This window comes from Scleropages formosus, chromosome 12 (assembly GCF_900964775.1).
Source record: "Scleropages formosus chromosome 12, fSclFor1.1, whole genome shotgun sequence".
In the NCBI taxonomy this organism is placed as follows: Eukaryota; Metazoa; Chordata; class Actinopteri; order Osteoglossiformes; family Osteoglossidae; genus Scleropages; species Scleropages formosus.
The window spans coordinates 14,442,356-14,469,324 of record NC_041817.1 but is presented as its reverse complement, the minus strand read 5'-3'; the positions used below and the strand labels follow the sequence as shown (position 1 = coordinate 14,469,324).

Here is a 26,969-nt window from a genome sequence, read left to right as displayed (position 1 = left end):
GAAAAGCTCACAAAGAAGGGGAAAACCAGCACTGTTTTTTTTTTTTTTTTCCCCCCTGCGGAAATGAGCAAGGACGAAGGAAAAAGGAAACGCGGAGAACCTGCATCTCCACATCTCTTTAAAAATGTAGCCCACCCCTGAGTCGACTGAGAAAACAGCACGTTGAGGTGATGAAACTTTAAGAAGTCTACATGACCAACACGGTGAGAATGCATAGTAAGCCAAGAGAAAAAAAAAAAAACACAACTGATGATGATTCACAAACACAGAAGGCCAACCCACGGAAACTGTTCTGCACTCCCACAGTTGACCACTACAGGGGGGCCTGGCGTGGTTGAAAAAATCTTAAAGCGTGTCTCCATAACGATACGAGACCAGATTCAGAATTCTGTTGTTAAAATCACATGATCACAAAAAACTAAATGTACAATCCTGCTAAATTACACAATCTCTACATGAGAAATGACCTGTTGAAATAGCAGAACATTTGTTTCTTTATAATGGTTATCATCATGCACTAAACAGGTACAGCTAATCTCTGCCATAAATACATTACGCTTAAATAAAAACATTCAGTTTCTTTTTTACATACCTTTCGGTGTTTTTTTTTTTTTTTTTTTTAAATTTTTTTCCTTTTTCTTATTTTTTGGAAAAAAAACAAACCCAAAACAAGAGAATAATTCAAAAATAAAAAAAAAAAAGCTCATTGAAGTGTACATTTTTATTCTTTTCCTTTTACCAATAAGAACCTGGCATGGACACAAACAGCACAGCTGTAATCAAAATGCACAGGGGAGAAGGGAAGAGCGGAAGAGGAGAAGGAAGGAGAGAGAAGGGCTATTTACACTTAGATGCCCCCTTGTGCCTGGGGGGGGGGGGTTTAGGTGCAGCAACGTGGAGGGGCAGAACAGGACGGGGGGGCGGGAGGGACCGGGCCGCAGACAGACACACGGACAGCAAGTTCCTGCTAAGCTTGTCCTGTCAACAGGGACACGATACGGGTGGCTACCTGGGAAGAGGGAACTCCCGATTCCCCAGGGAAACCGGCGCAACTAACCAGGACGGCCCCTGCGTTCAACATACTGCTTGCTGACACACCTTCGTGCCGGTCATGAGGAAAGAGGCAGATCGGAGCATCGGCCGCTTCCCACCATCGGGAATCTAAACGAGCGGATTTTTGCCAAGGCTGTCGAGCTGCCGGGTCACTCCCGCCCTCGATGTCCTGTTCTCGGGGTTCGGCGGAGGGAGGGGTTGGGGGGGCGGTGGCAGGGACGACGGGTCGCGGGGTTCCGAGGGAGCGCCTCAGTTCTGCATCTGCTCGAAGAACTTATAGGTGGGGTTCTCGTAGCCATTCTGCTGCATCTTGGACAGGTGGCGCTCCTCGGGGGTTATTGCAGCGTCCACCTGCGAGAGACAGGAGCGACAGGCCCTGTTCGTTCAAAGGCGGGTGGGACGCGGAGGGGACGAAAACAAATACGCGGCAAGAAGACGGAGCAGGAGCCCCCGTGACCGAGACAAGGCTGCAGCGACACACGCTGGCCCCTGAGCCATGTCAACAAGCCCGAAATCCACCGACAGCGGTCGAGCCTCACCTCTACCACCCCGTGATGGATGGACGTGTACTGCTTCTTCCTCAGCATCACCAGGGTGATGACGATGATGGTTGCTATGACAACCCCGCCCACCATGAGCCCGATGATGGCACCTTTATTGGAGCCCACGTCCTCGGCGAAAAACACCTGCGGAGACAAGGGCGCGAGAGAGGAGGCCGGGGCCCGTCGGTCACCGGAGGGACACGCAGCAGATACGAGGAGCGAGCCGTCGATATCGACCAGACCGGCAGCAATCGCTTCCCACGGACGGTTTTTAAACGCAGCATCTCCGTACGACGGGACTGGTGCCGGCAGACACGGTGCTGCGGATTCTCTCCGAAAGCGCCCCGAAAAGGCGAAAACGCAGCGGGGCATCATTAGAGGTCGGCTCCTCGGCAGGCCGCGGTTACCATAACGACATCGCCTCATTAGCTTAGCTGCGAGGTGCAAGGCAATGGGAGCCAGACCTCTTAGCAAAGACGCACCCTTGAGCCGATGCACCGAGACACCAATGACCAGTCTTTACAGACGTACAACATATTTCTATACAATACTAGCAGATCTGCATGCGGATACCAGTTTCTGGTGGTGGACCTCATATCCAGCACTTTGTCTCTCCTCGGCTTCCATACGCAGCTCAGGAATCTCCTCAGGTTTCAGTCCAGATCCTGAAGCGAGAAAACTTGCATTAAGCTTGGCGCGCGCGCACACGCACACACACACACGCACACACACACACACGCACACACACACAGACCCTCACTCTGAACCACAGACACACACCTGGTCTGGTGGGAATTCTTTCGGGAACAGGACGTACATCGATGGGCTCAACTGGAAAAAGAAAAACGGAGAACGCTCAATTTTTCCCCCAGTTTTCTTTCGTACACCAGTGTTTACCCTCATTTCACATGCCTGCAGTGTTTACAGTACCACTGACTGTGTTCAGCAGGGCTTCGCAGCGCCAACGTTGTGTTTTACCCCAGGTGAGCAGCATTTACAGAGCATACCCTGGTTCTGAGTGTTGGCCTGTCCAAAACTCTCAGGATGGATGAAGCCCCGCCCCTCCAAGCCCAGACCGCCCTTCTCGGCGGGGAGGACGTCCAGGGGGGAGGTATTCTCGGGCAGGTCCGGCATCAGGGCATCATTTCCATAGCTGATCCTGCCGTCGCTCTGCAGGGAGGAGAGCTGCTGGGACACCTCCGCCTGTTCCCTTTGGAGCAGCTCCTCTAGGGGTCGGGAGGGGGGGACAAGGGGGACAAAGCGAGAGTGAAGCAGATGGACGGAGGGCCGCAGATGGCGCCGTGACGACGAACACGCAAACACTGAGTAATAAAGGGGCGGCGAGGAGGAGCGGAGCAGGGTGTGAACAGCGGGGGAGGAGGGCGGGGGAACACGTTCACAGGCTCAGAGGCGCAGGAACCCGGCGCCAGACACAAGGACCGTACGGACCGGGGGACCGCAGCGGTTTCTAAGGAGACGCGGAGAATCCGGAGCGCAAGGAGCTCGCGGGATGTGACGCGGATGCCGCCGAACGGCTCTACACGAACGAGCGAGGTAAAACACGAGGTGATTTAAGGCGGACGCGGACTTACCCACTTGGTCTTGGATTTCCACGGCAACACCGGGCACCTTGTAGAGCAGCCCCAAAGACTGGTTCATCCTCTCCTCGATCACACGGAGGTGGGTCATCACCTGGGCCACAGCGTCACGGTGTCACACGTCATTCGTGACAAGTGTTCTCATGCGATGAGCAACTGTTCCAGAGAACTCAAATCCCAGGAAGTGCCTGCCTGCCTGCCTGCCTTCGCCCGTCTCTTTGCGTCACCGTGACACCGACGCATCCTACTCGATGGCTGTGCTTGGAAAGAGCTACGATCTGCTTGCGTTACATCGCCTGCTGCGGCCGTTTTCAGGCACTCGACGGGGGGGGCGGGGTTACCTGGGGTCGAATCTGAGCAGCCTTCTTGGGGTCCACCATGCGCACGTGCTCGAAGTGCTTGAGGGTGTGCTGCCTGTCCTTCTGCTCGGCGCGCACGTACTTCTTCAGCAGGCCGAAGACTTGGCGGGGCTGGAGCAAGGGTTCGAGGCACGGTTATGTTAAAGGGTGGGAAAGATTTCGGGAGGAGGTCGAGGGGTTAGGGGCAAGGAGATACACACACATCGTCTGAAACCGCTTGTCCCATAGGGGGTCGCGGGGAGCCGGAGCCTAACCCGGCAACACAGGGCGTAAGGCCGGAGGGGGAGGGGACACACCCGGGACGGGACGCCAGTCCATCGCAAGGCACCCCAGGTGGAATTCGAACCCCAGGCCCACAGGAGGGCAGGACCCGGTCCAACCCGCTGCGCCACCGCGCACCCCGGGCAAGGAAATATTATAACTATTGTAATATAATTTTATTAATACAACAAAATGATATGTCACAGTGGATAGCGCTGCCACCTCACAGTGATCGGACGGCGTGGCTGGATGTGGGTTCGACCCCTGCTCAGTCTGTGTGCAGACTATGTGTTCTCCTCATGGGTTACATTGTGCTGGTGTGCAGGTGATTGTGGGGAGTTTACTGCAGCGTATCTACCTGCATGTCACTGTCAGTTGCCTTGACGAAGGAATCAGACAAATACTGCACTGTATGTCTACATGCATCTATTGTAAGGGCAGCTACTCCTGTAATATACACCGGTAAAAACTGCGGTACCGGACCCAAATCGCGTGTCTGTATCTCTCCGTCTGTTGGAGAAACGATCTTCTGTTTACTCTGCATCTGCTAAATGGATAAATGTACACGTAACATTAAAGGGGACATTAGACAAATAGAATAAATTAATTCGATTTAAAAATGTAAAGCTTTGCCCCTGAAGCAGAAGAGGGACCCTGAGCCAACAGCGTTGTCATGGTCACAGTCATACTGCAGCTCCCCGCAAGCAAACACGAATCTCTGATGTCACCCTGCGGCACACGGCGGGGCGGAGGGTAATAAATCACGGAAAGAGGAGGAACGGCAGGGCAAGGGCACTTCCGAAGCGCCCCGCGGGAGCGACGAGTCCGACCGTACGGCCGTTCCTACCCGGGGGGTGGGAGCCTGCAGGGCGGTCAGGTAGTTCTCGAGCGCCAGGCGGCGTCGGTCGTTCAGCAGGGCCTCCACGCGCGCCATGTGGGTCTCCACCAGCTGCTGTCTCTCGGTGGCCGCCTCCTGCTCCAGAGCCTCGACCTTCTCCTGGAAGCGCTGCGACACGCACATCCGACGCGGGTCACCGAGCGCTCTCGTCGCCGCCCTCGGAACCGGCGCGGACTCAAAGGCTCGGGTTCAAGCTCCAGCGGGACCCTCGCATGCACTACGGCGAGCAGCCGGGACGGAAGCCGCTTACCTGGATGACGGCCTTTTTGTCGGCGCGGGACAGGCTCTTGGCTTGCCTCTCCGCTTCCTCCCACTCCCTCATCACCTACGGACACAACGCCCGCGTGAGACGGCGCTTTCCGCCGAGGACCCGGCCCTCAAAAGGCCCGAACGTCCCAGAGACGCAGGACCTCGACGGAAGTCCGCCTCGAGTCGCCCGGAGCGCCGCAGGGCCCCGGATGCTCGCGACTCGTTACTCGGCGCACGGACGCGAGTCCTGCACGGTTATTCCGTTTTTCACGTGATTATTATGACCTGTCCGTCTCTAAGCGTAACGTTTTTGGACGGATATTGTCATTTTGATGCCGACGTACCGCACCGATACGTTGATACCGATGCCGTGTCGCACCGCAGTCACAAATCCTAGCCGCACCGGCTCAGACTCGGTGATTTCATGTAATATCGGATCTGAAACTCTTAATTCTATAAGAAAGGAGGATGACTACGACTGTGCCGCTCTTACTCCCGAGTCTCACGTGCAAATCCTCTTATTTCCAGCGAGAGCTGAGAACGTGGCCATTTTATTCCTGATGTAAAGGAGCCCGTCCAGTCAAAATAATACTTTTAATTAATGTCATAAATTTACACCTCATTTGTTTAAGGAAATCTAAGAAATCTCTGCAATTATCTCTACTGCCCACCAGACCACAGTTCAATATCAGTGAGATCTTTTTTTTTGTTTTGACTTAGACTTTATACAACTTTTTTGAGTTATAACTCAAGAGCGGTAGATTCCCCAGCTGTAAACTCCTGACGTCTGGAGGAACCCACTGCTGACGGCTCGCTACCGTAACGGTACCGACCGAGGCATCTCGAGACGCCCGGACTCCACCCGTGGCCACAGCTTGGCCCTTAACTACCCGCGTGGCTCCAAACGTCTTCCAGAAATGCTGCTTATCACGAGAAGAACACAGGAATCAACCGTGCGAGGACCAACCTCTATATTCCGACGCCACTCGATAACCTCACCGGACAGTTACTCAAGGGTAGCTTCTCAGCCGCTCTTCGGGAACGCCGCATTCCCGGACAAACCCCAACTCGATCCCGCTCTTCCGCCATCTCACCTGGGACATCTTCTCCTTGTGTTTGGCCTCCAGGCTCTCCTTGGCCTTCTGGAAGTGCGAGTGCTCGTTTTCATCCCCGGGAGTCTCCAGGTAGCGGTCGACAGCATCGGGCGGGCTGGGGGCAGTGGTGGGCACTGGAGACGTAAACGGACAGCCGATGAGCCTACATACGTACGTATATTCGCATCCGGCACCCGCTTCGTTACCTCTTCTGCGTCGGCAGCTACGCATTCCGTTTGAATTGCGACAAACCTCGGTCGTGCCAAGGGAAGGTTAGCGATCGAGCGGCGCGTGAACCGTTGCAGGTACCCGTCACGTGGCGTGAAACCCGACAGCTACACTTGTTAATTCGGAAATAAATTTTCCATCGGCGGTCCCAACTGAGACCCGGCATCAGCCGTCAGGTCCGGCGCTCCCGCAGTTGTTTTCGGCGACGCGAACCCCGACGCTTGCACCGAGCGCGGCGTGCGCCGCAGCCGGCTGCGCTCCGAAGGGGCGGGAAATTTTCACCCGGGTCTGACCGGGTTCTGACCTCAAGACCGCGGCGCACGCTGGCGCCATCAGCGTGACCGCGGCGCGTCCCACCACGGGCCGAGCTCCGACGAGCCAGCGTGCCGGAAGGTCACGGGCACATTGTGCCGAGTCAGAATAGGGGCTTGCGCCGCCAGAAGGGGCGACGAGCTCCATCGAGCGAGACCGGAGGTACACGGGCGAGCCGGGCCGGTTCGCGGCCCGGATGTTTCCGACAGCGGCTCACACGCCACGCAGGGTTATAGAGGAAGAGGCAGAAAGACAGAGCCCCACACGCACCAGCCAGAAGACGGAAACACGTTAATAAACCGCACTCGGCGGCCGCTTTAAACCCAGAACAAAGTACTCGGCGCAACGTTAGCCAAGGCGTCTTCTCTCATCGCAAGTTAGCCGTTTCCACTAAAATGCCAAGGTGCTTGCGACACACTCCCACGCAGCGCAAGGCCGTGCACTTTTCAAACACGCTCCCCGCGGAGCCGATCGTTTCGCGCACCGGGGAGCCGGAGGCACCTGCGTGCGGCACGCGGCCGAGGGACGCGGGCGAAAGCGCGTCCCCGCGGCGGAGCGATGACGGGTACGCTCAGCCGCTGCGATCCTTTCAGTCATCGCCACATGTGGGATGAGTACCTTTGAAACCTGCTCACCCGTTTCTACTGAACACACAGCACTGGAACACACACACACACACACACACACACACACACACACACACACACACACACACACACACACGCGCGTGGTGTCAGTAGCGCTCAGAGCGCACCGAGCTGAAGTGACACACAGGGCCGTGTCAGTGAAAGCTGGACAGGCTAGGAAAGAGCTGGGAGCACAGAGCCGGGCGAAGAGACGCAGAGCTGGACCGAGACAAACCGGGACAGTGGGGGTGAGGCGGGCCGAGATAGCGCCCCCTGGAACTTACACACGCTACTGCAGACTGACAGGCAGTAGTCTTCCGACTCGAAGTTATTACGGTTGCCCCCGCAGCCCCCATAGATGAAGGGGGCACAGCGGCCCTCCCTGCGGTCGAAGTACCAGCGCTGCAGCATGGCACGGCACGGGCCCGTCTCGGCCTCCTCCCAGCAGACTTCTGCCAGGGAGAGACAGTCAGAGCGCCCCTCTCTCCTTCCCGCAGTCACACACGCACGCAAATCTGCGCGGAAACACTCTCAAAGCTGAAGTGTCTCAACGCTCAATGGCTTCCTGATGTGATATTATGAACCGGTTCTTATGCGGGGGGGTGGGGGGGCTGTCTTACAGATGATATTCTGATTTCTCTCGCTTGGAGAAAGTCCAACGGCCACAAGGTACTGGACACATGGCGGCTGTCTCTTCCCCCTCTTACCTCTGACAACCTCTTCCACTGACTCAGTGGTAGTCGTTGTGGTGGTTGTCATGGCGACGCTGGTGGTGTACTCGTTCACGCTGCGCTCGTCGGCCGCGTTGTCGTCATCGTCGTCGTCCTCGTCGTCGTCCTCGTCATCTTCGAAGTCGTCGTCGTCGTCGTTGTCGTCATTTGCCAGGGCGGTCTCCCGCTCTTCCTCCGCGTCCTCGTCATCCTCCGCCGGGGCCGGCTCTTGCTCTCTTTGCCGCATCTCCCTCGGCATGCTTGGCCGAAGACGGAGGGGGGAGACACGAGCTCTAGAGCTGTTCGCGCAAATCAGCTAATGCAAAACCCTCAACTCTATTCACGAAATAACGAAACTGGCCCGAGGGTGACAAAAGCACCGCTCTTTCAAACACGCAGGCGTGGTATAGACTCTCCAGGGCCACACAACCAGTAGGACCCAACATCATACCTGCGGAGCATCGCATTGCAGTGCCCGGCAAACACCGTTAATGCAAAACATAAGCGCTTTAACATCGTAACTCGGCAGCATACGTCAAACCGACCTGTTGTCATTGTATTCGGTCTCAGGGCCTCCCCACCAGACGTCGGAGTCGTCCTCTTCCAGGTCCGTGCTGTCCGACTCCCTCTCGGACTCCGAGGGGCAGCAGACGAACTCCACTCCTCGGAAGCGGTCGATTCCGCACGGCAGCAGCATCCCGTAGTCATGGAGATTCATGGTGCGATCGCCACATGACTGCGAGAAGGACGGAGGGAGAAAGCCTGGGATACACAGGGATTCGTGGAGCTCTGCGGAGCGAATCTATATTTACGTTAATGCGCGCCGACACGTTAAAGGGCGAGACTAATGGAGCGACGAGGCGACGTCGACTCGGAGCACGTGCGCGGTCCACGCGGCACGTCGCTCACCTCCTTGGCCACCGTGTGCCAGTGCAGATGGCTCTCGCACATGTCCATACGCTCTTGGTGGAGGAACTTGCACTTGTCAGGAACCAGCAGAGCGTCACTCACGAACTCCCCGACTAGGATGCGGACAAGCAGAGCCGTTAGGGCTCGGCAAGCGAGGCGGCTCCGCTCTCGCGGGCACGCGCGCGCGCACGCACACACTCACCGAGGCAGCGGTAGGGCACCACGATGTGTAGGTGGCTGCGGCACTGCTTTCGGCCCTTCTTGCACCAGTTCTGGATGCTCACGGGTTGGTTGGCCTCAACGACGTTGGTGATCTGGAGGTCCGGGTACACCTGTGGAGAGAATACGGTAAAACCTTCGAGGCTGTGAAATCGCCCCCATTTAATGTCTTTAACCCCCACGTCCCCCGACAACAATCTAGGAGGACCCCGTTTCACCGCGTTCTTAGCCGACCTTAATCGTACCGACACCAAAAAAGCTGCCCTGCTCCCTCTCTTTGCCTCGGCCACTAAAAACCAAGAAGGATGCCAACAGCCTATTTCTCCGCACCACCTAGCAGTATTGCCAGCTGCCCTCCGATCCAGCTCCCGATGCCCCCACCTACCTCCTGACAGTACTGCAGGATACCTTCTTTGGTGCCAATGCAGCTCTTGGTGCCGCTGGGGTCCGACTCCCACTTGCCCGTCTGCACGTTGATGTGCATGTTGAGCCTCCCGCAGAACATGGCCACCTGCGGCTCTGCGAGCAAACCCATGGATCCATCCGCCGGCACCTGGAGAGGAAGACGCGCAGCAACGACAGTTACGGCTTTTCTTCCACTAGTTCCTCGTTACATTTTATTTTAGGAGTTGTTCACGCACAGGTTTATTTTCCCCCCCCCCAGTTCCTCGGCCCGGGAGTTTCTTTTGTTTTCCTTTCCTCGGTTGTTCGACGACTTACTTCGGCGTACTTCGTTAGCGGGCAGCCTTTTACCACGTACTAAGCGCGCGGCTCTCTGTGCCACTCCTATAGCCACCCTCCACCTAAAAGGGTTAATTTGTTCCATTAAATCACCCGATTATGCGAATTCTCATTATCTGGGAGTTGAAACGGCATTATTTTTTTTTCCGGAGGAAAAAATAGGTTCTGGCAAGAAAAATATGTCACCTAAAATTAAATTTCAATTCAATTCGTTTCCACGGAGCGCTCTTCTCCACAGAGTGACGAAGGGTGTAGAACAACAGGCGCAAACAAGAGAATAACAGAGACGGCAAGTAGGCCAGCTGGCAGCCGCGGACTCGAAACAAAAAGCTCCCAGCTATGAAGAGAGGGAGAAAAACAAACAAAAAATAAACTTCTGGTGGTCCAAGTACAACTGGTTGGCTACCCCCCCCCCTCCCCAGGGCATTCTAATGTGATTATAGAGGATTAACATGCAAAATGAACCAAAATAAAAGACAAATACAGATTTTTGTGCTTGGCAGAGATGACACCAATATATTTTAGAATATTTCTAATAAAAAAATGATTGAACTCTATGACTTATCCAAATTATTAAAACTGGTACCACAAATTGTGCAGAACAAATAATTTTTGGGCCATCAGTGAGGCCTTTGGTCTCTTTACTGGTTAAAAAACAGGTAAAACTTCTATTTTTAATGGACTAAGGGCATTCATGTTATAAAAGTTAAAAGTTTTTTATGTTATCAGATAAATATTACATGTTTTATTTGAGTTGTGAGTTAGGGTTACTGTAGGGGGGCATGGTGGCGCAGCAGGTTTGGCTGGGTCCTGCTCTCCGGTGGGTCTGGGGTTCGAGTCCCGCTTGGGGTGCCTTGCGACGGACTGGCGTCCCGTCCTGGGTGTGTCCCCTCCCCCTCCGGCCTTACGCCCTCTGTTGCCGGGTTAGGCTCCAGTTTGCCGCGGCTTCAGACAGTGTGTGTGTGTGTGGTTACTGTAATGAATTCTGTGCCTGGTTAAGACTGTCAATGTGACAGAAGTGCAGGGAATAGGAAGCATACAGTATATAGTATTTAGCTTTGTTACAGAACCTAGACTTTGTGTGCGTTGCCCAGTGAAACACATAGCAAGTGCTGAAAAATATCTGCTGCGGACACAAAATTACACGCATCACAGGAAAAAAAATGCTGTACACCGAGTACTAAGATCACTGTACAAAAAAGTTGGCACAGCGAGTACTATGTCACAGCGGTGAAGAGGAGGACATGGGTTCGAGCCGCACTCAGTCCGTGTGGAGTTTGCATGTTCTCCCCGTGTCTGCGTGGGTTTCCTCTGGGTGCTCTGGTTTCCTCCCACAGTCCAAAGACATGCTGCTCAGGTCCCCCATAGTGTGCGAGTGACAGAGAGCGTATGTTCCACCACTGATGTATGGATGAGTGACCCAGTGTCAGTGGTGTATCTAGCAGTGTAAGTCACCATGGTGAACAAGGTGTGTGGGCTCATAATACTACATAGAGTTCGCTGGAAGTCGCATTGGAGAAAAGCATCTGATAAATGTAAAAGGTATATTTTTTCGTAAGCGGTTGCAATGGTTTTTCTTTGTTCACGACTCCGTCGTACGAGGAACAGGCGCGTGTGTGAAATATGTACTCAATTACTTATTCCCGCGCTACATCGATCATGTTTCTTGCTACACCACCTCATCCCAGACCGTCATCACCTGGTTATCTCGCGGCCTCGTCAGCCCTGTTTCGACTCGTACAAAACCTCTCCCGACAAGTCGCCTTGAGAAAACGTATCAACAAAACGAACGATTAAATAAATACAGCACATAATCTATGTTGCGCGAACTTTGCCGTTTATTACATAGTTTCACCCTATCCAGTAACGAAACCCTCAAAAGGCGACAACCGAATAGCTGTTAACGGCCCCATTAAAGAAAGAAAAAACAAGAGGCAGCCGCGTCACAGCTGCATCCAAGGACTCCGCGCGGGAGGGCGCCCTGGACTGGACGGAAAGCTCTGGAAACGTCATGAGTTCGGCGTCCGTCGCACCCGGTGACCTCAGCGAACCCACCTCTACAAAACGTCCCGTCGGACGTCCGGGGGTCCATCTGTCATCGAAATACCCCGTGTCCCCCGCTGGGAATCCCACGGGACTGACACACACCACTACGCACCGCTTCAGCGCAGCCTGGACCCCCTGCACACGCTGCCAAGATGACTTGAAACAACAACTGGGAAAAAAAAAAAACTTTAAATTCCTGTCATGCTGAACAAAGATAATTAATATTCAAAACCAAGTACTGTAACAAAGAGTACAGCAGCAGGATTGTGTGGTGCTTATAGTTGTCGCCTTGCACTTGAAGGTGGTTGGCTCAAATCCCACCTCCTGCAGCATTAACCTTGATCACGTACCCGAGTTGATACAGTAAAAGTTACCCTGCATTCCACATGGGCACATGAAGTACCTTGCTCAAGGGTACCGCTGCAGTGGTGGGGAGTGGGACTCGAACCAACAACATCCTTAATCAGCGTGCAACCAGCTGTTCGGTCACCTGTTACCGAGAAAGGGACGAGACATTTTTTTGATGGACTTCTGGAGCGTTTCTACTCCGGTCGCGTTCGGACTTTACTCGGCGGTCTCCTGCATCCCGAGAGACTCTCGGGGTAAATCAAATTTAAAAAGTCATAACCGTCGACAACTGTTAACGAGTATTTATGGAAGCGTCCACGCTGGTACTGGTTCGGAACCTCTTTTCTTCTACTTCACACTATGTGCAAGAACACAGAATCCTGAAAACACAGTGGAACAGCGCTATCTGCTGAAACCCTCAAACTTTCCTGTACACCATTTACACCCATCATCTGAAACCGCTTGTCCCATACAGGGTTGCAGAGTCGGAGCCTAACCCAGAAACACGGGGCAAAAGGCCGGAGGGGGAGGGGACACACTCAGGACGGGACGCCAGTCCATCGCAAGGCATCCCTAGCGGGACTCGAACCCCAGACCCGCCGGAGAGCAGGACCCAGTCCAACCCACTGCACACCATTAATTTTGTACAGTACCACATTTTATTAATATACTACTTAGAACTTGCACACAAAGCATTTTTGAAATCTATACACAGATCTGTCAAGTACGAGGACCTCGTTCAAAGACGCTGCAGCAGAGGCGCAAACGGGTCACAAATGAGAAACCTTCGGATTATCGATCCCTGTCCTCGACCACCACGCCTCAAGTCTTCATTCCGTCTGCCGGCCAGTTTATTCATTATTCGAACCCAAGTCCGCACGCGCAGCCCAGGCGCTTCGAGGCACCGGTGCTACCTGCTGAGCTACTGCGCTGCTGCCGCTTTGCTCTTTTTAAGCGGAAATCCACCTCCATGTTTGTGCAAACACAGTAAAGAAGAAGTGAATGTCATCATCATAGCTATTAAATTTTATAACTCTCTTTAGACCCTCGGCAAAATGCACTCTGCCGGAACGGTAAAAATAAAAAGCTGCTGCTCAGCAAAACATGCCGTATTCAGCACTTCTCCCTTTTTATTTAGTCGCTCAAGTAGCAGATGCTGTTATTCACAGTGATTCAGCATCCAGAAATTACAACATCTTCCACTTTGCTGTGAACTTCCACAGGCATTTGAATTTAACAACAATTATGAAAAGGCACGGAAGTGTTAAACTGCGACAGAGCGCTAGACCGTGTCCTTCACATTATTTGGGGTAAAAGCTGGAACTGCCACCGAGTCACTCGGCTCTCAGAAGAGGTTTAAAAGACTTTCGGTAATCCCACGTGGATGATGGAAACGTGACGTCCAAATGCGGCGGGAGGCGGGAAGGGCAGGACGCGCGACGGGGACCGGACAGCGGACAGTCTCCCCGATCCGCCTACCATCTATTCTCGTTTTCGCCGCAGACCGGACGGCCGACTCGGAGCACCCTGGTAGGCGCTCCAGAAACACGCCCCCCCCGAGCGCGTTCCCCTGGCGCCAATCAGCGCTGCGATGCTGGATCTAAATTAGCCGTCCACCTCCCACACCCGTGGGGACGCTTCCTAGGGGAGGCGGCGACGACTATAATTAGAGGCGATTAAGTGGGAAGCGCCGCTTCCAAGCAGGGGGGGACGGACGGGGGACCGAGCGCCGAGCCGCCAGCGGAAGCGGAGCTGGCCGCCGCTCAGAACAAACACACGCCGGTCTGGAGAGATCGAGTTGTGAGCATGGGTTTCCGTAACACTATCGGTCCTGGAGAGCTTGCAGCGACGTTCTCTCAATGGCGAAAGGCAAACAGAAGGAACGGCTCGGCCTTGACCAAGAGTGGCGCCACTCTGTTACTAAGTGGGTGCGACTTACCCATCACAGCCAAAAAGACACACACACACACACACACACACACACACACACACACACACACACACACACACAATACCCAACAGTGCCTGTTCCACTCTATTTATCTCCAACCCCCAAGTCACCAAAAACTCACAGGATGCCAGATTTACTGTGGGAAAGATGACGCAAGTGGCACAACCAGGACCACAGCGCAGCGCAACCTGCTGAAATCCCACACACACACACACACACACACACACACACACACAGAGAGAGTCTGAACCGCTTGTCCCATTCGGGGTCATGGGGAACCGGAGCCTACCCGGCAACACAGGGCATAAGGCCGGAGGGGGAGGGGAGACACCCAGGACGGGACGCCAGTCCGCCGCAAGGCACCCCAAGCGGGACTCAAACCCCAGACCCACTGGAGAGCAGGACTGTGGTCCAACCCACTGCGCCACTGCGCCCCCCTCCGCTGAAAACCCTATGGGTCAATGACCAGGACGCAGTGCTCTTCTCCACAGAGAGGTGGCAGCACTGGGCTTACTGACAGTGCACAAGACGCTTGGACACCAGACTCCTGCGTGTGTGTGTGTGTGTGTGTGTGTGTGTGTGCGCGTGCGTGCGTGCACCACAGTTACCCCAGTGCTGGCTCGCAGAGGTTGAAGGAAGTTTTTGTTCAGACTCCACAGAGAAGGGAGCGGTGCAAAGGAGTGCTGCTCAAAGACGCCAGTATGTTGGGCAACGGCTTAACAAAGACGTCTGAGGGCGCGGTGCCGGAACCGAAAGGACGGATAAAACAACCTCTAATAAGTCCAAAGAGAACGGGGGCGGGGGCTGCGACGCTGTCATAAACGCTTTGGCAGCGCGAGACTAAAGGCACGAGGAAGCGGCGAGTTGTTCAGAACGCCGAAGGTGGTCCGAAGGCGTGGGGTGCGAGTTAAGGTTTCCAGGCTGAGAAATTCCGAGCTTTCGTAAACCCGGGGTACGGGGAGAACGCGAAACGCACGGAGAACGCGGAAGCATACGGCCTTCGAAGAAGCCGACGTTCTCTCCGACTGACGTTACCCCGGGGCGGATCGGTTTCATTCGCATTACCCTCAGCACCCTTTACGTAAGGGAGCGACTGGGCCGCGCACGCGTGCACTTCACCCGCGTTTGATCTCTGCGATAACCGGTGTCTGCAGTTACACGTTTTCACAGCTTTCCTGCAGTCGGAGCTCAGCGAAATCCCACTTAGGGATTACCTCAATTGAATTCAGACATTTTACAGACATACGAAGAGGGATGTAGAAACAGCAGAAGGATAAATTAAATCAATCTTTTTTTTTTTTTCCGTCTGAATTAATACACTGCGCTAATAGTGGTGTATTAAACGTGGGATGGAGGGCAGTAAAGAACCCAGGGCATTACGGGTAACCGGACGCCCGGCTGTCGCCGCTCCCTTGGAAAGCGTGTCCAAAGACCAAGGCGACTCGGAGGAAGGACCAGTCCTCACCATGCTCTCATACCACCAGAAGCCTTGGCGTTCAGCGGGACAGGAGCACGGTAAAAGGGGGTAAATGTACAACTGCGCGGAAAAGCAGCGCAAAGCCACACGTGTCTCGGTCTAGATCCCGCGCCGCACGTTTCAAAAAGCGTTGCCCTGCCAGCCAATCAAGACGAAGGAAAGCGGGTCCAAGCAAACGGCCTGACGCTTCCCGTGTGTGTAACTTCCACCCTTCCCATCAGGAATGGGACAGGAGCAGGCCGGATGGCAGTCTCTAACAAACACAAATGCAGGTTGTATCTCCCTCTCTCTCTCACACACACACACACACAACTACAAGATCACACTGTCCAAACTGTACTACAGTCATGAAGCCCAACCCAGGCCTCTAACTCACCGCCCGATGGAGAGATGGTGACGTGGGGAAAGGGAAACGGGGTGAGACGGGGCTGGAAAGACTGAAGGAAGAAGCCTCCACGCTAGAGCTTCGAAAGGCAGCGTGGAGGGAGACACGCAGTGATCTGCTGCGAGCGCTGCAGCGGAGAACACGCACTTTAAAGCCATCGCGCGCGAACACAATGGAGCCCAAGAACGATGAATGACGAACAATACTATGACTCATGTAGCCCGATACACAAACGCACAAACGCACTCGCTCACCACACACCGGCAGCCAAAAGCAAGAATAACAGAAGTGATTGTGAGAAGCGTGCACACACGATCGCAGCAGCTCATCCGGCCACGCTATTGTGTTCTTCGTCCGCCTCCTGTGCTTGTGGGCCAAACGCGACCGTTGCCGCAACTGTGACCGGAGGAGACGGGGAGAGGGCCCCTTCCGTAGCTCTCTCCAAGCCCAGAGAGTAACACCGTGAGTAAGGAACAAACTATGCTGCCCCACAGCAGGTCAAGACGAAGCAGGGCTTGGAAGGCACTAAAAAACATACACTGACCCCTGGGTGCAGTTATGTACGTCCAAACATACAAACATAATCTGGTTGATATATTTAATTTTAACTGTACTTCCTTCATTTATTCATTTTTTAAAAAAAAAAATATTTCAGTTGGTTTCAGAGCAAAAGTGACCAACATTTCCACGCCCAGCCAGTAGATGTCAGTGTCGCGTACCCAATCAGTGCGACACTACTTTACTTACATTTACATTCATTTACTCATTTCGCTGATGCTTTTCTGCAAACTTAACACAATTTACAATGTTAAGGAGCTTACAGTTATTTACCCATTTATACATCTGGGTAATTTTTACTACAGCAATTTAGGGTAAGTACCTTGGTCAAGGGCACACTCGCTCCCAGTGTTTACAACTTGTGTCTGGTTTTCATGAGTACTGGTGATCAATAACAAGACGAACGTTGCACATATTTGCAGGATCAATCTGTTAGCAATCTGCACCGAATAGGAGTTTGTAGAGGAAGTGTATTTTTTGTCTTCAGTTGTTTCAATTTGATATAAAAAAAAAAAAGTTAAATATTTTTGTAGACATTCTTACAAAGTATTTTTATATTTACAATACGACGTACAATCTCGAATAGTTCCAACGTACTGATTAAAGAGACTTTGGAGTTAAGAACAAATAACAAACAGACTTCTGAGCCCTGTTGAGCTTGTAAGCTGAGAAGCTGGTGTACAGGGGAACAAAGTACCGTACTTCCTTCTCAAGTAAAACTCCATACTCTGCACAACGCGAGTACAGAAGAAAAGGAACAAGTGGGGAGCGTGCTAACCAATACCAACCACAGGCAGCGAAACAGAAAATTACGCAATCCACCAAATCATTTTGGTTACTGATTAAATTCTTTCGTTTAATTTATAGAGTACCAGTGAAGAGTGCGGGTGGACCGGGGTAACCAGGGTAACGCTTGTACGGGTCAAACCGGACAGGAGAGTGGAAACAAAGCGACATTCGTTTCTTCATGAAACTGGTTTGGCTTGTGAAAAAAAAAAAAAAACAGTTTCCAGCCAGCGAACTCACACTTTTCACTGCGACTTTATGCGTTTTACTTCTGAAGTATTTTTATTAACATCATTTCGCTTGCTGTGGAAACATTTAGGGAGAAAAAATGTAATGTATATGCACCGCACCCAGAAAGGAAAGGTGAAATGAACTGAGTCACAGCAATGAGACTAACCCCGCGCCCCCCCCCCCACCACCCCCACAACACACACAGACAGACACAGACAAGCTTTTGTGTTGGTGCTTGGCCTCTCCCCGGTGTCCTGGTAACAGAAATCTCTCCCCGGTGACCTTGTCTGCAGCAGCCAAGGGAGCACCGCCGCTATGGGCCCATTCTGAGAAATCACTCCTCTGATCTCACACCCTGTTTTACCCCAGCTCTGAGCGAGCTGGACAGGTAACAGACATCTGCGTAAGCAAAAAAGGTGAACAAACACAGATAAAAGATGATGGGGGGGCAGGGAACACAAGCAAACAACACAGGTACAGAGTGACAAACAGTGCAGAGGAGAGAAGGATAAAAAAAAAAAATGAACAGGAGCAGGGAGTGTACCAGGCTGCAGCTCCTCTCTCACGCACACTCCCTCATTCTCTGCGCTCCCTTGCTCTTCATTGCAAAATGCTGTATATAAAACGTCGTTCGACAAGGGATGACTCACTTCTGCAGTCACAAGAGAGTCTTACAACATACGAACTTGTTTCATCTGGACAAGTCCTGTCTGGACTGTTCTTGGACAATGAACGTATTCTAAAAAAAGTCATGGAAAAAAAAAAAATTAAGTATAATATAGTACAAAAGAGCTACATAACAGTGCACAACAAATACGCTGCACCCACTAGGGCATTATATGTCAATCATCTTCCAAAAATATTGAAATAAATGATCGGTGCTTGGTAAAATGAAATGAAATGAGGTGTGAAGTGTCATGAACAGATTTCCCCCCCCCAAAAAAATACATGGTCCTTCAATTTAAAAGAGTTTCAGACAAAACCAAGAGAAAGAACGCAGGAAATTTCAACCAAACGCCTTACAATGGACATCGCCCACCGGGACACACACGCGACAATCGATTAAACGAGAGCTACCGGTGCTTCGCAGTTTGCTACGGATGAACTGACAGCTGTCGCAAAAAGAAAAAGAAAAAAAAAAAACCCGATAACCACATTTGGAACGAGTGCAGCTTGGCAACGCAGCCATCGTGCAAAGAGACTCGTTCTATGTACGCGAGTTATATTTTTGTCATTCTGATAAAATACGGCAAATTGATGTGGACAGAGAGAGAGAGCGCGAGGGAGAGGCCAAAGCAGGCAGTCGGAGAGCGTGTAGAGATCCGTTATGAGCGGAGATGACAGGGTCTGCCAGCGCTGCCCGGTCTCATCAGCAGCAGGACGTCTCACTGGTCTGCCCGGCCTCGTACCTCATTCATCTGCGCTCTCGCCGCTCGCTCGGCCACCGTAACCTTCGTCTTATTATTACGACGCTATAAGTCGAAGCGGCACCTTCACAAAAGGCCTTTATCGCCTTTCATGTGGAAAAATAAGCGTGCGCCGGGATTTCAAGCGGCCGGCGTTTAAGAACTAACGGCTCTGCCGCATAGCAAAAGATCCGCGTTGACGTACGTGTAGAAGTAATAGCATTTTGCAGATTATCATTTTGTTGATTACCACTTTAAAGAAAGAACGGTATTTTTCGACCGAAAAGAGGTTTTTTTTGTGCGAGATATAAGAATAATTATGGATATTTTTTTAATCTGGTCTGGGTGCTTTGAAAATAGCATCCGCCATTGTTCGAGACACGAAAGTAATCATCTAAAGCAGAAATAATTGAGTAGGATTTTTATCAAAATATAATGCAGATGAAAACATATTCTATAACCTGACATTAGTCACAAAATGCATCATTACCCCTGTCTAGAAGAATGCTTTTATGAGCCAGTGTAATTTGTCCCTTAACTGATGAGGTGCTAACCCTACAGTTGCAACAATTACCTTATGGACAAAAAATTAGAACTAAAAAAAAAACGGCCCCTTCCTGATATAGAGAAATACGCAGAAAGAAAAAGGAATATCAGTCCCCCACGTAAACCTTCTGTATCATATAATACCTTTAATTTGTTAGCAATTATCATTGTGTTTTCCAGTTCATATATTATACAGCTCAACAATGGCAGATGAAAAGCCTTGAGACACATTTTTGACTGAAACAACTGATTATAACCAACACGAATATGCTGTTTACATGGTGGGCTGACAATGTAGCATATTTAGGAGAAAAATGGCTGACATGTCTGAGGCTCAGGACTAAATTATATTGTTTGCCATTTAAAATAATAATAGAGTAATTTAAGTCCTGGTTTATCAGAGTTTCACTTACACTCAGTTCTCAAGAATCTTTTATCCCTCATAATTTGGGCTAAAGGTTCATATTGAATAGGGGGTGTGGTGGCGCAGCGGGTCTGGGCGGGTCTAGGGTTCGAGTCCCGCTTGGGGTGCCTTGCGATGGACTGGTGTCCCGTCCTGGGTGTGTCCCCTCCCCCTCCAGCCTTGCGCCCTGTGTTTCCGGGTTAGGCTCCAGTTTGCCGCGACCCCACTCGGGACAAGCAGTTTCAGTCAGTGTGCGAATCTGGGTTCACACTGAATGGAAGTTTTGAACACGGTGTATACTTTGGCATGTATATTGTTAAAACATACACTGGGCTTCACAGTTTAATTTGTTTGCCTTTGCATGCCTTCTGTTTCTTGCACGGATGCCCCTTTGAGCTCTGGAGGGTGAGAAAGTGAGGGAATGAGAGCAGTGGAGATGATGGCAAGGAAGAGAAAATCTTTTTCATTTTCCTAATCTTCTCAAGTGACGCCCATTGAGGATATGTTGAGCGCTGCCACTTCTGCAGTTCCAGTTAGGGAAATTTAAGATGGATAAACCAGTCTGGATAGCTTTTAAACTGAAAATGTAAAACTAAGGGGGTAATAACCAGTGTGATCACATGCAGGGTTTGACAGCTTTGCCGCCCTGCCACACCCCAGTCCTGTCCTTGCAGTGACCCCCTTGCCCTACCCCTGTGCCACACTGTACTGCCCGCATTCTTGAGCATCTGCTTATCCAAGGGGCAAGAGCCAAAGGACTGCCGTCACTCGTCTGTGACCATTGCGACGTTCCTCCTTTCTGCCATATGTTGCCACTTACTGTTCCTCATTCTCCTTCTGTTTCCATGACAACACTCTGGTGACCACCTCCGTCCCTTCTGTGTTTGTGCATGTGGGTCTGGACCGGAGGTGCATGGCATGCTCCGACAGCAGTCATGTGAATGTTTAGCAGCAACAGCCATTCCAAACAATTATATCTGATCCCTTCACTCCTTCCATATGGAAGGATACATTTTGTATATGGAAGGATGCACTTTAAGTAATCCACAATTTTTATGTAATACAGAGTGATTTTTTGACAACACAGTTCTTGGGAAGGGACCTAATTAATTCTTGAACTGACTGTCAGTCATATGCACATGTACCGATAGTAGTAACATTATTTTTTTACTATTTTAGGGCTATATAGGAGATGTAATTAAACAAATCTCAAGAGCATAGTACCCATAGCAACAGACTATCTTGGTATTAATCTCCACATTTTTCCTACGCAGTCAGCTGTTTTGGCTATCAGCTTGATTTCAAAAAGTCTGCATAGACCCTGTCCCTCCGATTAAACTCATTTACTTGTTTTCCAGATTGAAAAGATGTGTATGCATATTCTGATTGAAGCCATTTACAGTCACAATTCTATCTTTTGTACAACTACTACTATATAGGCTTTAGTCTAGAACTGTTTATGCTGATTATTACTCCATAGGCTTTAGTGCAGACAGAGCTATTCTAATTATGAAAGTTTTGTTTAACATAAAACAAGTTAAGGTGATGCTCATTGGTAGTTTTTGTAGACCTGTTTGCACATTTTCTGAGACTGCACTGTCTATTTACATAAATACAGCCATATTGTTCTTGAGCGTATTTGCATACATTTGCGTTTCATGAAATTACAACCCCATCTGGCAATTTAAAAGTGTTTAACCTTCAGATATGCTCTTATTAGTGCAGCAAAAAGCCCTGTTAAGTTGATCATATTCTACAGATTTAATAAACAATCCTTTATATGCCATTCATTGTTTCATTGCGAGATGTTCCTGTACACCAAAAACTAACAGGCATTAAGAAATGTTTTATTTAAATCCCTAGAATTAAAAATGTTGTGAACTAACAAATTCTTCCAGCAGAATCTGGCTAAACGTTCAACAGCTGGATCCAGACCTTTGTGGTGTGCAGGTTTTTTTTGCTGTACAGCCCATGTCCATTTGCTCAGAAGATGGTGCAGGTGAAAACTGGGAAAGGCGGCATTTTTGCCTGTTCGGTGGTAATTTTACTTCGATGACAGGTTTTTAATTTTGTACAGCAGCATTGTGGCTCGTATCAGACATCCAAAGGTTTTCTTTCACATACATAATGTAGGTCAAAACAGGCAGTGAAATAAAAAAAAAGTAATTTAATAGACCTGTTTTTTTTTTTTTGCACTAGGCAGCGCATCAAGGGAGATTATAATGACATAGATATGGGATGTCATACAGGTCACTTTATCAGCTTGTGTCTGGTATGGCTTTATGAGGTTCTGAAACACGCGAGCCATCTATGGTGTTATTCAGGCGAAACGGTAAATAAGAGACGTCCTCACTTTCGCTCAGCACCCCTTCGTGTATTGCAGAGTGCTGCGGCAACGGTCGTGCTATAATTAGAGGCTTGCCTGAGAGGGAGACTGGGGCCGGCCAGCTTCTCGAGATATTCCTGTCTTCCTCTCCTCTCATTCCTGGTTTTATTCCCTCTGTTTGGAAGGCAGCTGCAACGGACCTCAGTCACTGCTGCCGTCTTCGACTAGACCTCGAATTTGCTTTGACTTCAACCAGCGTTTTAAGCTCTTAAGATTACTAAAACCTTGCATCAAAAAGATTGATTTATTTTTTGCATATTTTACCTTGAACGAGCTGAACGTATTGTCCATGTAAGCATGCTTATGTTAGCGTGGACATCTTTCAAGACACAGGAAAGTTGTGCCTGCACATTTTTCGAAAATGCCTTGTTTCTGGAAATGGCTTCTGCATACATTTAGTCCTTTTCTGCTGCTTTCTTGTAGAAAGAAGAAGATACCTCGGGTAACATTCTGCTGTACCATGGTCATTAAGCCTATTCTTTATAGAAGAAAACATTTTCCATACATGTTTATAATAATTCTCTTAATTATGCCTACTGATTTATGCTTTAGTCTCATGCTAAGATATGCTCTGTTTAAAACAGAAACACCAATTTTAGTACACAAAGAGCTAATCAGCTACCCAGTAGCTGTTTCTGCTGTAGTACAAGTGAATAAGGTAGTGAATTTCTCCATTAAAAGATCTGGTCGTATAAATGGGCAAAAAAAGATGCTTACAGAGACACCACCCCGAGTATGTCTGATCTTGGAAACTAAGGTGGGTCGGGCCTGGTTAGTACTTGGATGGAAAACTGCCTGAGAACACGAGGTGGTGTAAACTTCGGGGGCAGCCGCTAGCGTAGCGGTTAAAGCGCTTGCTTTCAAACCCAAGTCACCAGTTCGAATGTCACCTACTGTTACAATACCCTTAGGCAAACTACTTACCCTGAATTACTATAAAACTACCCAGCTGGATAAATGGGTCAGTAGTTGTAGGTACCTTAACATTATAAGTTGCTTTTAAGAAAGTGTCAGGAAAATGTGATAAAAGCAGCAATGATCGAAGCTAATGGTCACCTCAACTCATCACCCTCCTGCTGCTATTTCAGGATTAAGTCAAGTGATCTAGTGTTTTTTTTTTGCTCAGCTGGCTCTTATATATCCCTAACAACGTAGTATTTGACGTACTTGTGCAGCTAGTACGGTAGTAGCGCCGTGTGAGATTTTAACAGGCAACCAACAGATTAAAAGTCCATCTTCCTCATTACGACATTACCTTTCTCCTTGCCTCTACTTTCCTGCTTAAAGAGGAATTATACACCTATCCCTAACATAACAGGCTTAATTTGTTCATGAAATCACCACATAGTGAGGGAATCAAACTGCCATTTTTTTCTTGTGAAGCAAAAAAGGGAAAAATATTTAACTGAAAATTTACTAAAACGGCAAAATAAAAAATGCATTCAGACGTGGTAATCATGAAACCAACACGCGTTATAGGATTTGTATCATTTTCTGTTTCTAGTTTATCTTTTAATGTTGAATTTATATTCATTCATTCTCAATAACGGCCGTCCGGTGCAGGGTTACGGTGGTCTTACGCTGGAAGCACAGGGCATGAGGCAGCGGTTCCAGCTCACTGCAGCACATGATGCTATAATTTTTGTTTTCAGTGTTCCTCTATCTCTGCAGCCTTTTCAAATGTCTCGTGCGGTTTCTTTTCAACCATTTTAGAAAACCTTTGGCTCACAGATGTTCACGACATAAAGAAAGGCAGTTCACAGGATCGCTGCCTGTGTTTTATATTTTTGGCAAATGCACCCAGAACAAAAAGCTTGGGAAGACATAATCATTAAGAAAGTGCACAACAGGTGTGGAGAAACAGCACGGTGGCAGTAAATGAAGGTTGCCATGGCAGTGGGAGAAGGGCGGCTCGGCTGGGAAGGGGATGGGTGTGTGTTCAGTGTGTTTAGCGGGCAAAACACTGAAACACCAGTCCACTGTGTGATCCAGCACGGCCATCGTGTCCAGGAGCAATGAGCACAATAGGAGTTTGTTTTTTTTTTTTTGTTTTTTTTTACAGGTCAGCTGTAAAATTCTTGTTGTTTCACCAAAGACAGGTGGACATTTCTCGAAAAGTCCCCCCCCAGGCGGAAACACAAGGGGCTTTTGTTTGTATGGGCAGAAAGACAAAAAAACAAATTGTTCCCGGTCTCTGCTGTTGGAGGAAAAGCTGTATTTAAAAGGAGTTGTCATCACTTCACAACTGCTAATATTATGATCTTTCAGATGGCTTTTTTTTTTTTTTAAATTTTGGAAGTACACTTTCACACTGCATACCGTTCGAGGGCTACTGGAAGCCATGAATAAACACACCAACATGCTTAAAATACCCCAAATCTCCTTAAGAGATTCACAGCCAGTTCCAGGCACAGTGTACTTAAAATGTACTTAGGATCTTTACTTGGAAGCTGTACTTTCTGGAAATATAGTGTCAACTAGGAGTGTGCGAACTGCCGAAATAAATCAGTGTAATAAATTATAAAAAGGGTGAAATGTGTGGTGTTCAGTCTTCCTCTTGAATGCCAGAACGGTGGGGCGCTGAGAAAGCCAGCGGCTGCTGTGTTCTTATCATACAAAATTCATTAGTGAGCCGAAGAGAAGCTGCACATCAGCACATAAAGTGTCTCTTTTCGGCTGGAGGGGCGAAGCAGCGCCGTGTCGCCGGGCTCGGGAATGGTGCAGTGCACCGCCGCCATCTTACTGCCCTCCTCACATCGCCTCACACATCTCGGCTCCTCCCGAGCCTCGGCGGCAGCACATTCCTCCTCAGAAACAGAGCAGTAGTAGCTACTGCGTAACATTAGAACATATTCTCCTCACTACATCGCCATTATTTTCATTTGTACTAGAAAAAAGCGACAGAAACATGGGGTGAAAACTGTATTATTATACATCAAACTCCGCATCCAAACAACAACAGCCGTGAAAGTCAAAACAGAGAACAAGAATGGCTTCAAAACCACTGGAATTCTGGGTGTATTATTATCTCCGTTGCTTTTTATTATAGGGATTATCCGTTTCTAGAAGAGTGGAGAGGAACTCGGGGATATATTACAGTTATCCTAGGAAATCGCCTACGATTAGGACGCCAACCGCCCGGTGCTCAGCTTTCACTGCTTCTACTACGTTGCACTCGCACTGAATTACTTTACTGCGTGTGTGTTTACATCATCAGTGCCGCTGTTTCTAGCAGCCCCCGAAAAAGGAGACATGTTCTAGAAGCCGTCCACACACACGAGAGCAAAGCGCCACTCAGCAGTTTCACGGAGCGCGCGTGAGAGTCACGCAGTGGCGCATTCATTAGCGGCGTCTGGCCGCCCGCCGACCGCAGTGTGTAGCAGCGCTGCGACGTCGCCGCCGCCGCCGCCGCCGTAGAGCGACGCACAAAGCAAAGGCGCAGAGCGGCGCGCACCGGCCCGTTTCCCTGCCCCGCGTCCCCCGAAACATCTAATACAGTTTATCTACGTGTGCAAATCAAATGTATCGCTTGAAATCATATGGAGTAACAAACACATATAACATATATATAAATTCATAGTATTTAACTAGAGTATAAAAACCTATTTAATGTATTCCACATCAATACAAAAGCATAAATGTCACAGAACTGACACAGCAGTTCAAATTAATACATGTAATGAATCCGTGCCCTATTTTTTTTTAGATGTCCCATTGTTTATGGGCGCTTTTCAACGTAGCTGAGCGACAGCACACATAAACCAGCAGAGAGACTCCACCTGAGTAACAAGAAGAAGCGAAACGCCGCACATTTAAAATTTTTGTCTCTGGAAACAATCAATGATTCAGTATGAACGACTTCCACTGTGTGTTTCTGCGCTCTCCCGTCGCCACACACGGTGGTCTCGGCTGCCCGACCCCGCAATGGAGGAGGAGGCGACGCGCAGATCGCGCCTCTCCGTATCCTCCACCGTGTTCTCCCTTACCTCGGTGCCGAGTGCCGCGGTGGCGGCGAGCACGAGCAGCAGCACACTGCGCTCCCCCATGGCCGCTCCCCTGTCACAGCTCGGACAAGAACAGGTCGGAGGCTTCTGCCGAAAATCCGCTCCGGTGTGTGGGTGCTGCGCGCCGTCTGTGTTATAGCGGGCTGAGGGATGGAGATGGAGATGGAGAGGCTCGGGATCGCGCACAGCTGCTCCAGCGCCAGTCACCTGACCGGACAGCGGGGGGAGGGGGCAGGGGGCGCAGGGAGGGGGTATTTCAGCCTCCTGCTGTGATTAAACCAGACTGGGTATTTCACATAAGCAACTGGAACGCATAATCGGCTGTTTGAAACGGTTTGCCCCAAGTCACGTGTATGCACCCGGTCAACCCCACCAATTCACGAACTAATAAAGAATTCTTTAATCGTGTGGCTGTTTGATCTAATCTGCGTTTCGCTCTACCGTAACACACAGACAAGAATAAGGCAGGTCACTACGTACTTTCAGTAAAAGTGAATGACATAGATATAAGATTTCGAATGAAATTACCGTCTCTGGACGTGGTTCGGAATAGCTTTAACATTTTTATTAATTAGGGTGATGGATAAGGGATGTCTCGCCAGTGGAAGCTATATTAAAATTGCACAGGGAGAGCGGCAGTTCA

The 26,969-nt window shown here is 50.1% G+C and overlaps 1 protein-coding gene across 2 annotated transcripts; it reads right to left on the bottom strand.

The window, feature by feature from the left end:
- Positions 1–34: 34 nt before the first annotated feature.
- On the bottom strand, positions 35–26,533 carry LOC108938103 (amyloid-beta A4 protein-like). 2 transcript variants are annotated; one of them, XM_018758431.2, is made up of 17 exons: positions 26,309–26,533; positions 9,444–9,611; positions 9,042–9,171; positions 8,840–8,952; positions 8,476–8,666; positions 7,928–8,190; positions 7,505–7,672; positions 6,055–6,188; positions 4,962–5,036; positions 4,661–4,819; positions 3,535–3,663; positions 3,188–3,287; positions 2,603–2,821; positions 2,376–2,426; positions 2,169–2,260; positions 1,593–1,739; positions 35–1,404 (listed from the first exon to the last, which is right to left on the bottom strand). In XM_018758431.2, the coding sequence occupies exons 1-17, from the start codon at positions 26,366–26,368 to the stop codon at positions 1,303–1,305; spliced, it is 2,301 nt and encodes a 766-aa protein (XP_018613947.1). In that variant the 5' UTR covers positions 26,369–26,533; the 3' UTR covers positions 35–1,302. The 2 variants fall into 2 exon arrangements, with proteins under 2 accessions (XP_018613947.1, XP_018613955.1); XM_018758439.2 differs by lacking the exon at positions 7,505–7,672.
- Between the last annotated feature and the right edge of the window lie 436 nt (positions 26,534–26,969).

What these genes read in the sequence shown, in the direction of transcription:
- LOC108938103 (XM_018758431.2), bottom strand. Translation starts at nt 26,368, where the DNA reads ATGGGGGAGCGCAGTGTGCTGCTGCTCGTGCTCGCCGCCACCGCGGCA. An exon ending in GTCAGTCTGCAGTAGCGTGT is followed by an intron (nt 6,189 to 7,504) that starts GTAAGTTCCAGG and finishes TTACGTCTCCAG; the next exon opens with TGCCCACCACTGCCCCCAGC. An exon ending in AGGTCCACCACCAGAAACTG is followed by an intron (nt 1,740 to 2,168) that starts GTATCCGCATGC and finishes TTGTCTCCGCAG; the next exon opens with GTGTTTTTCGCCGAGGACGT.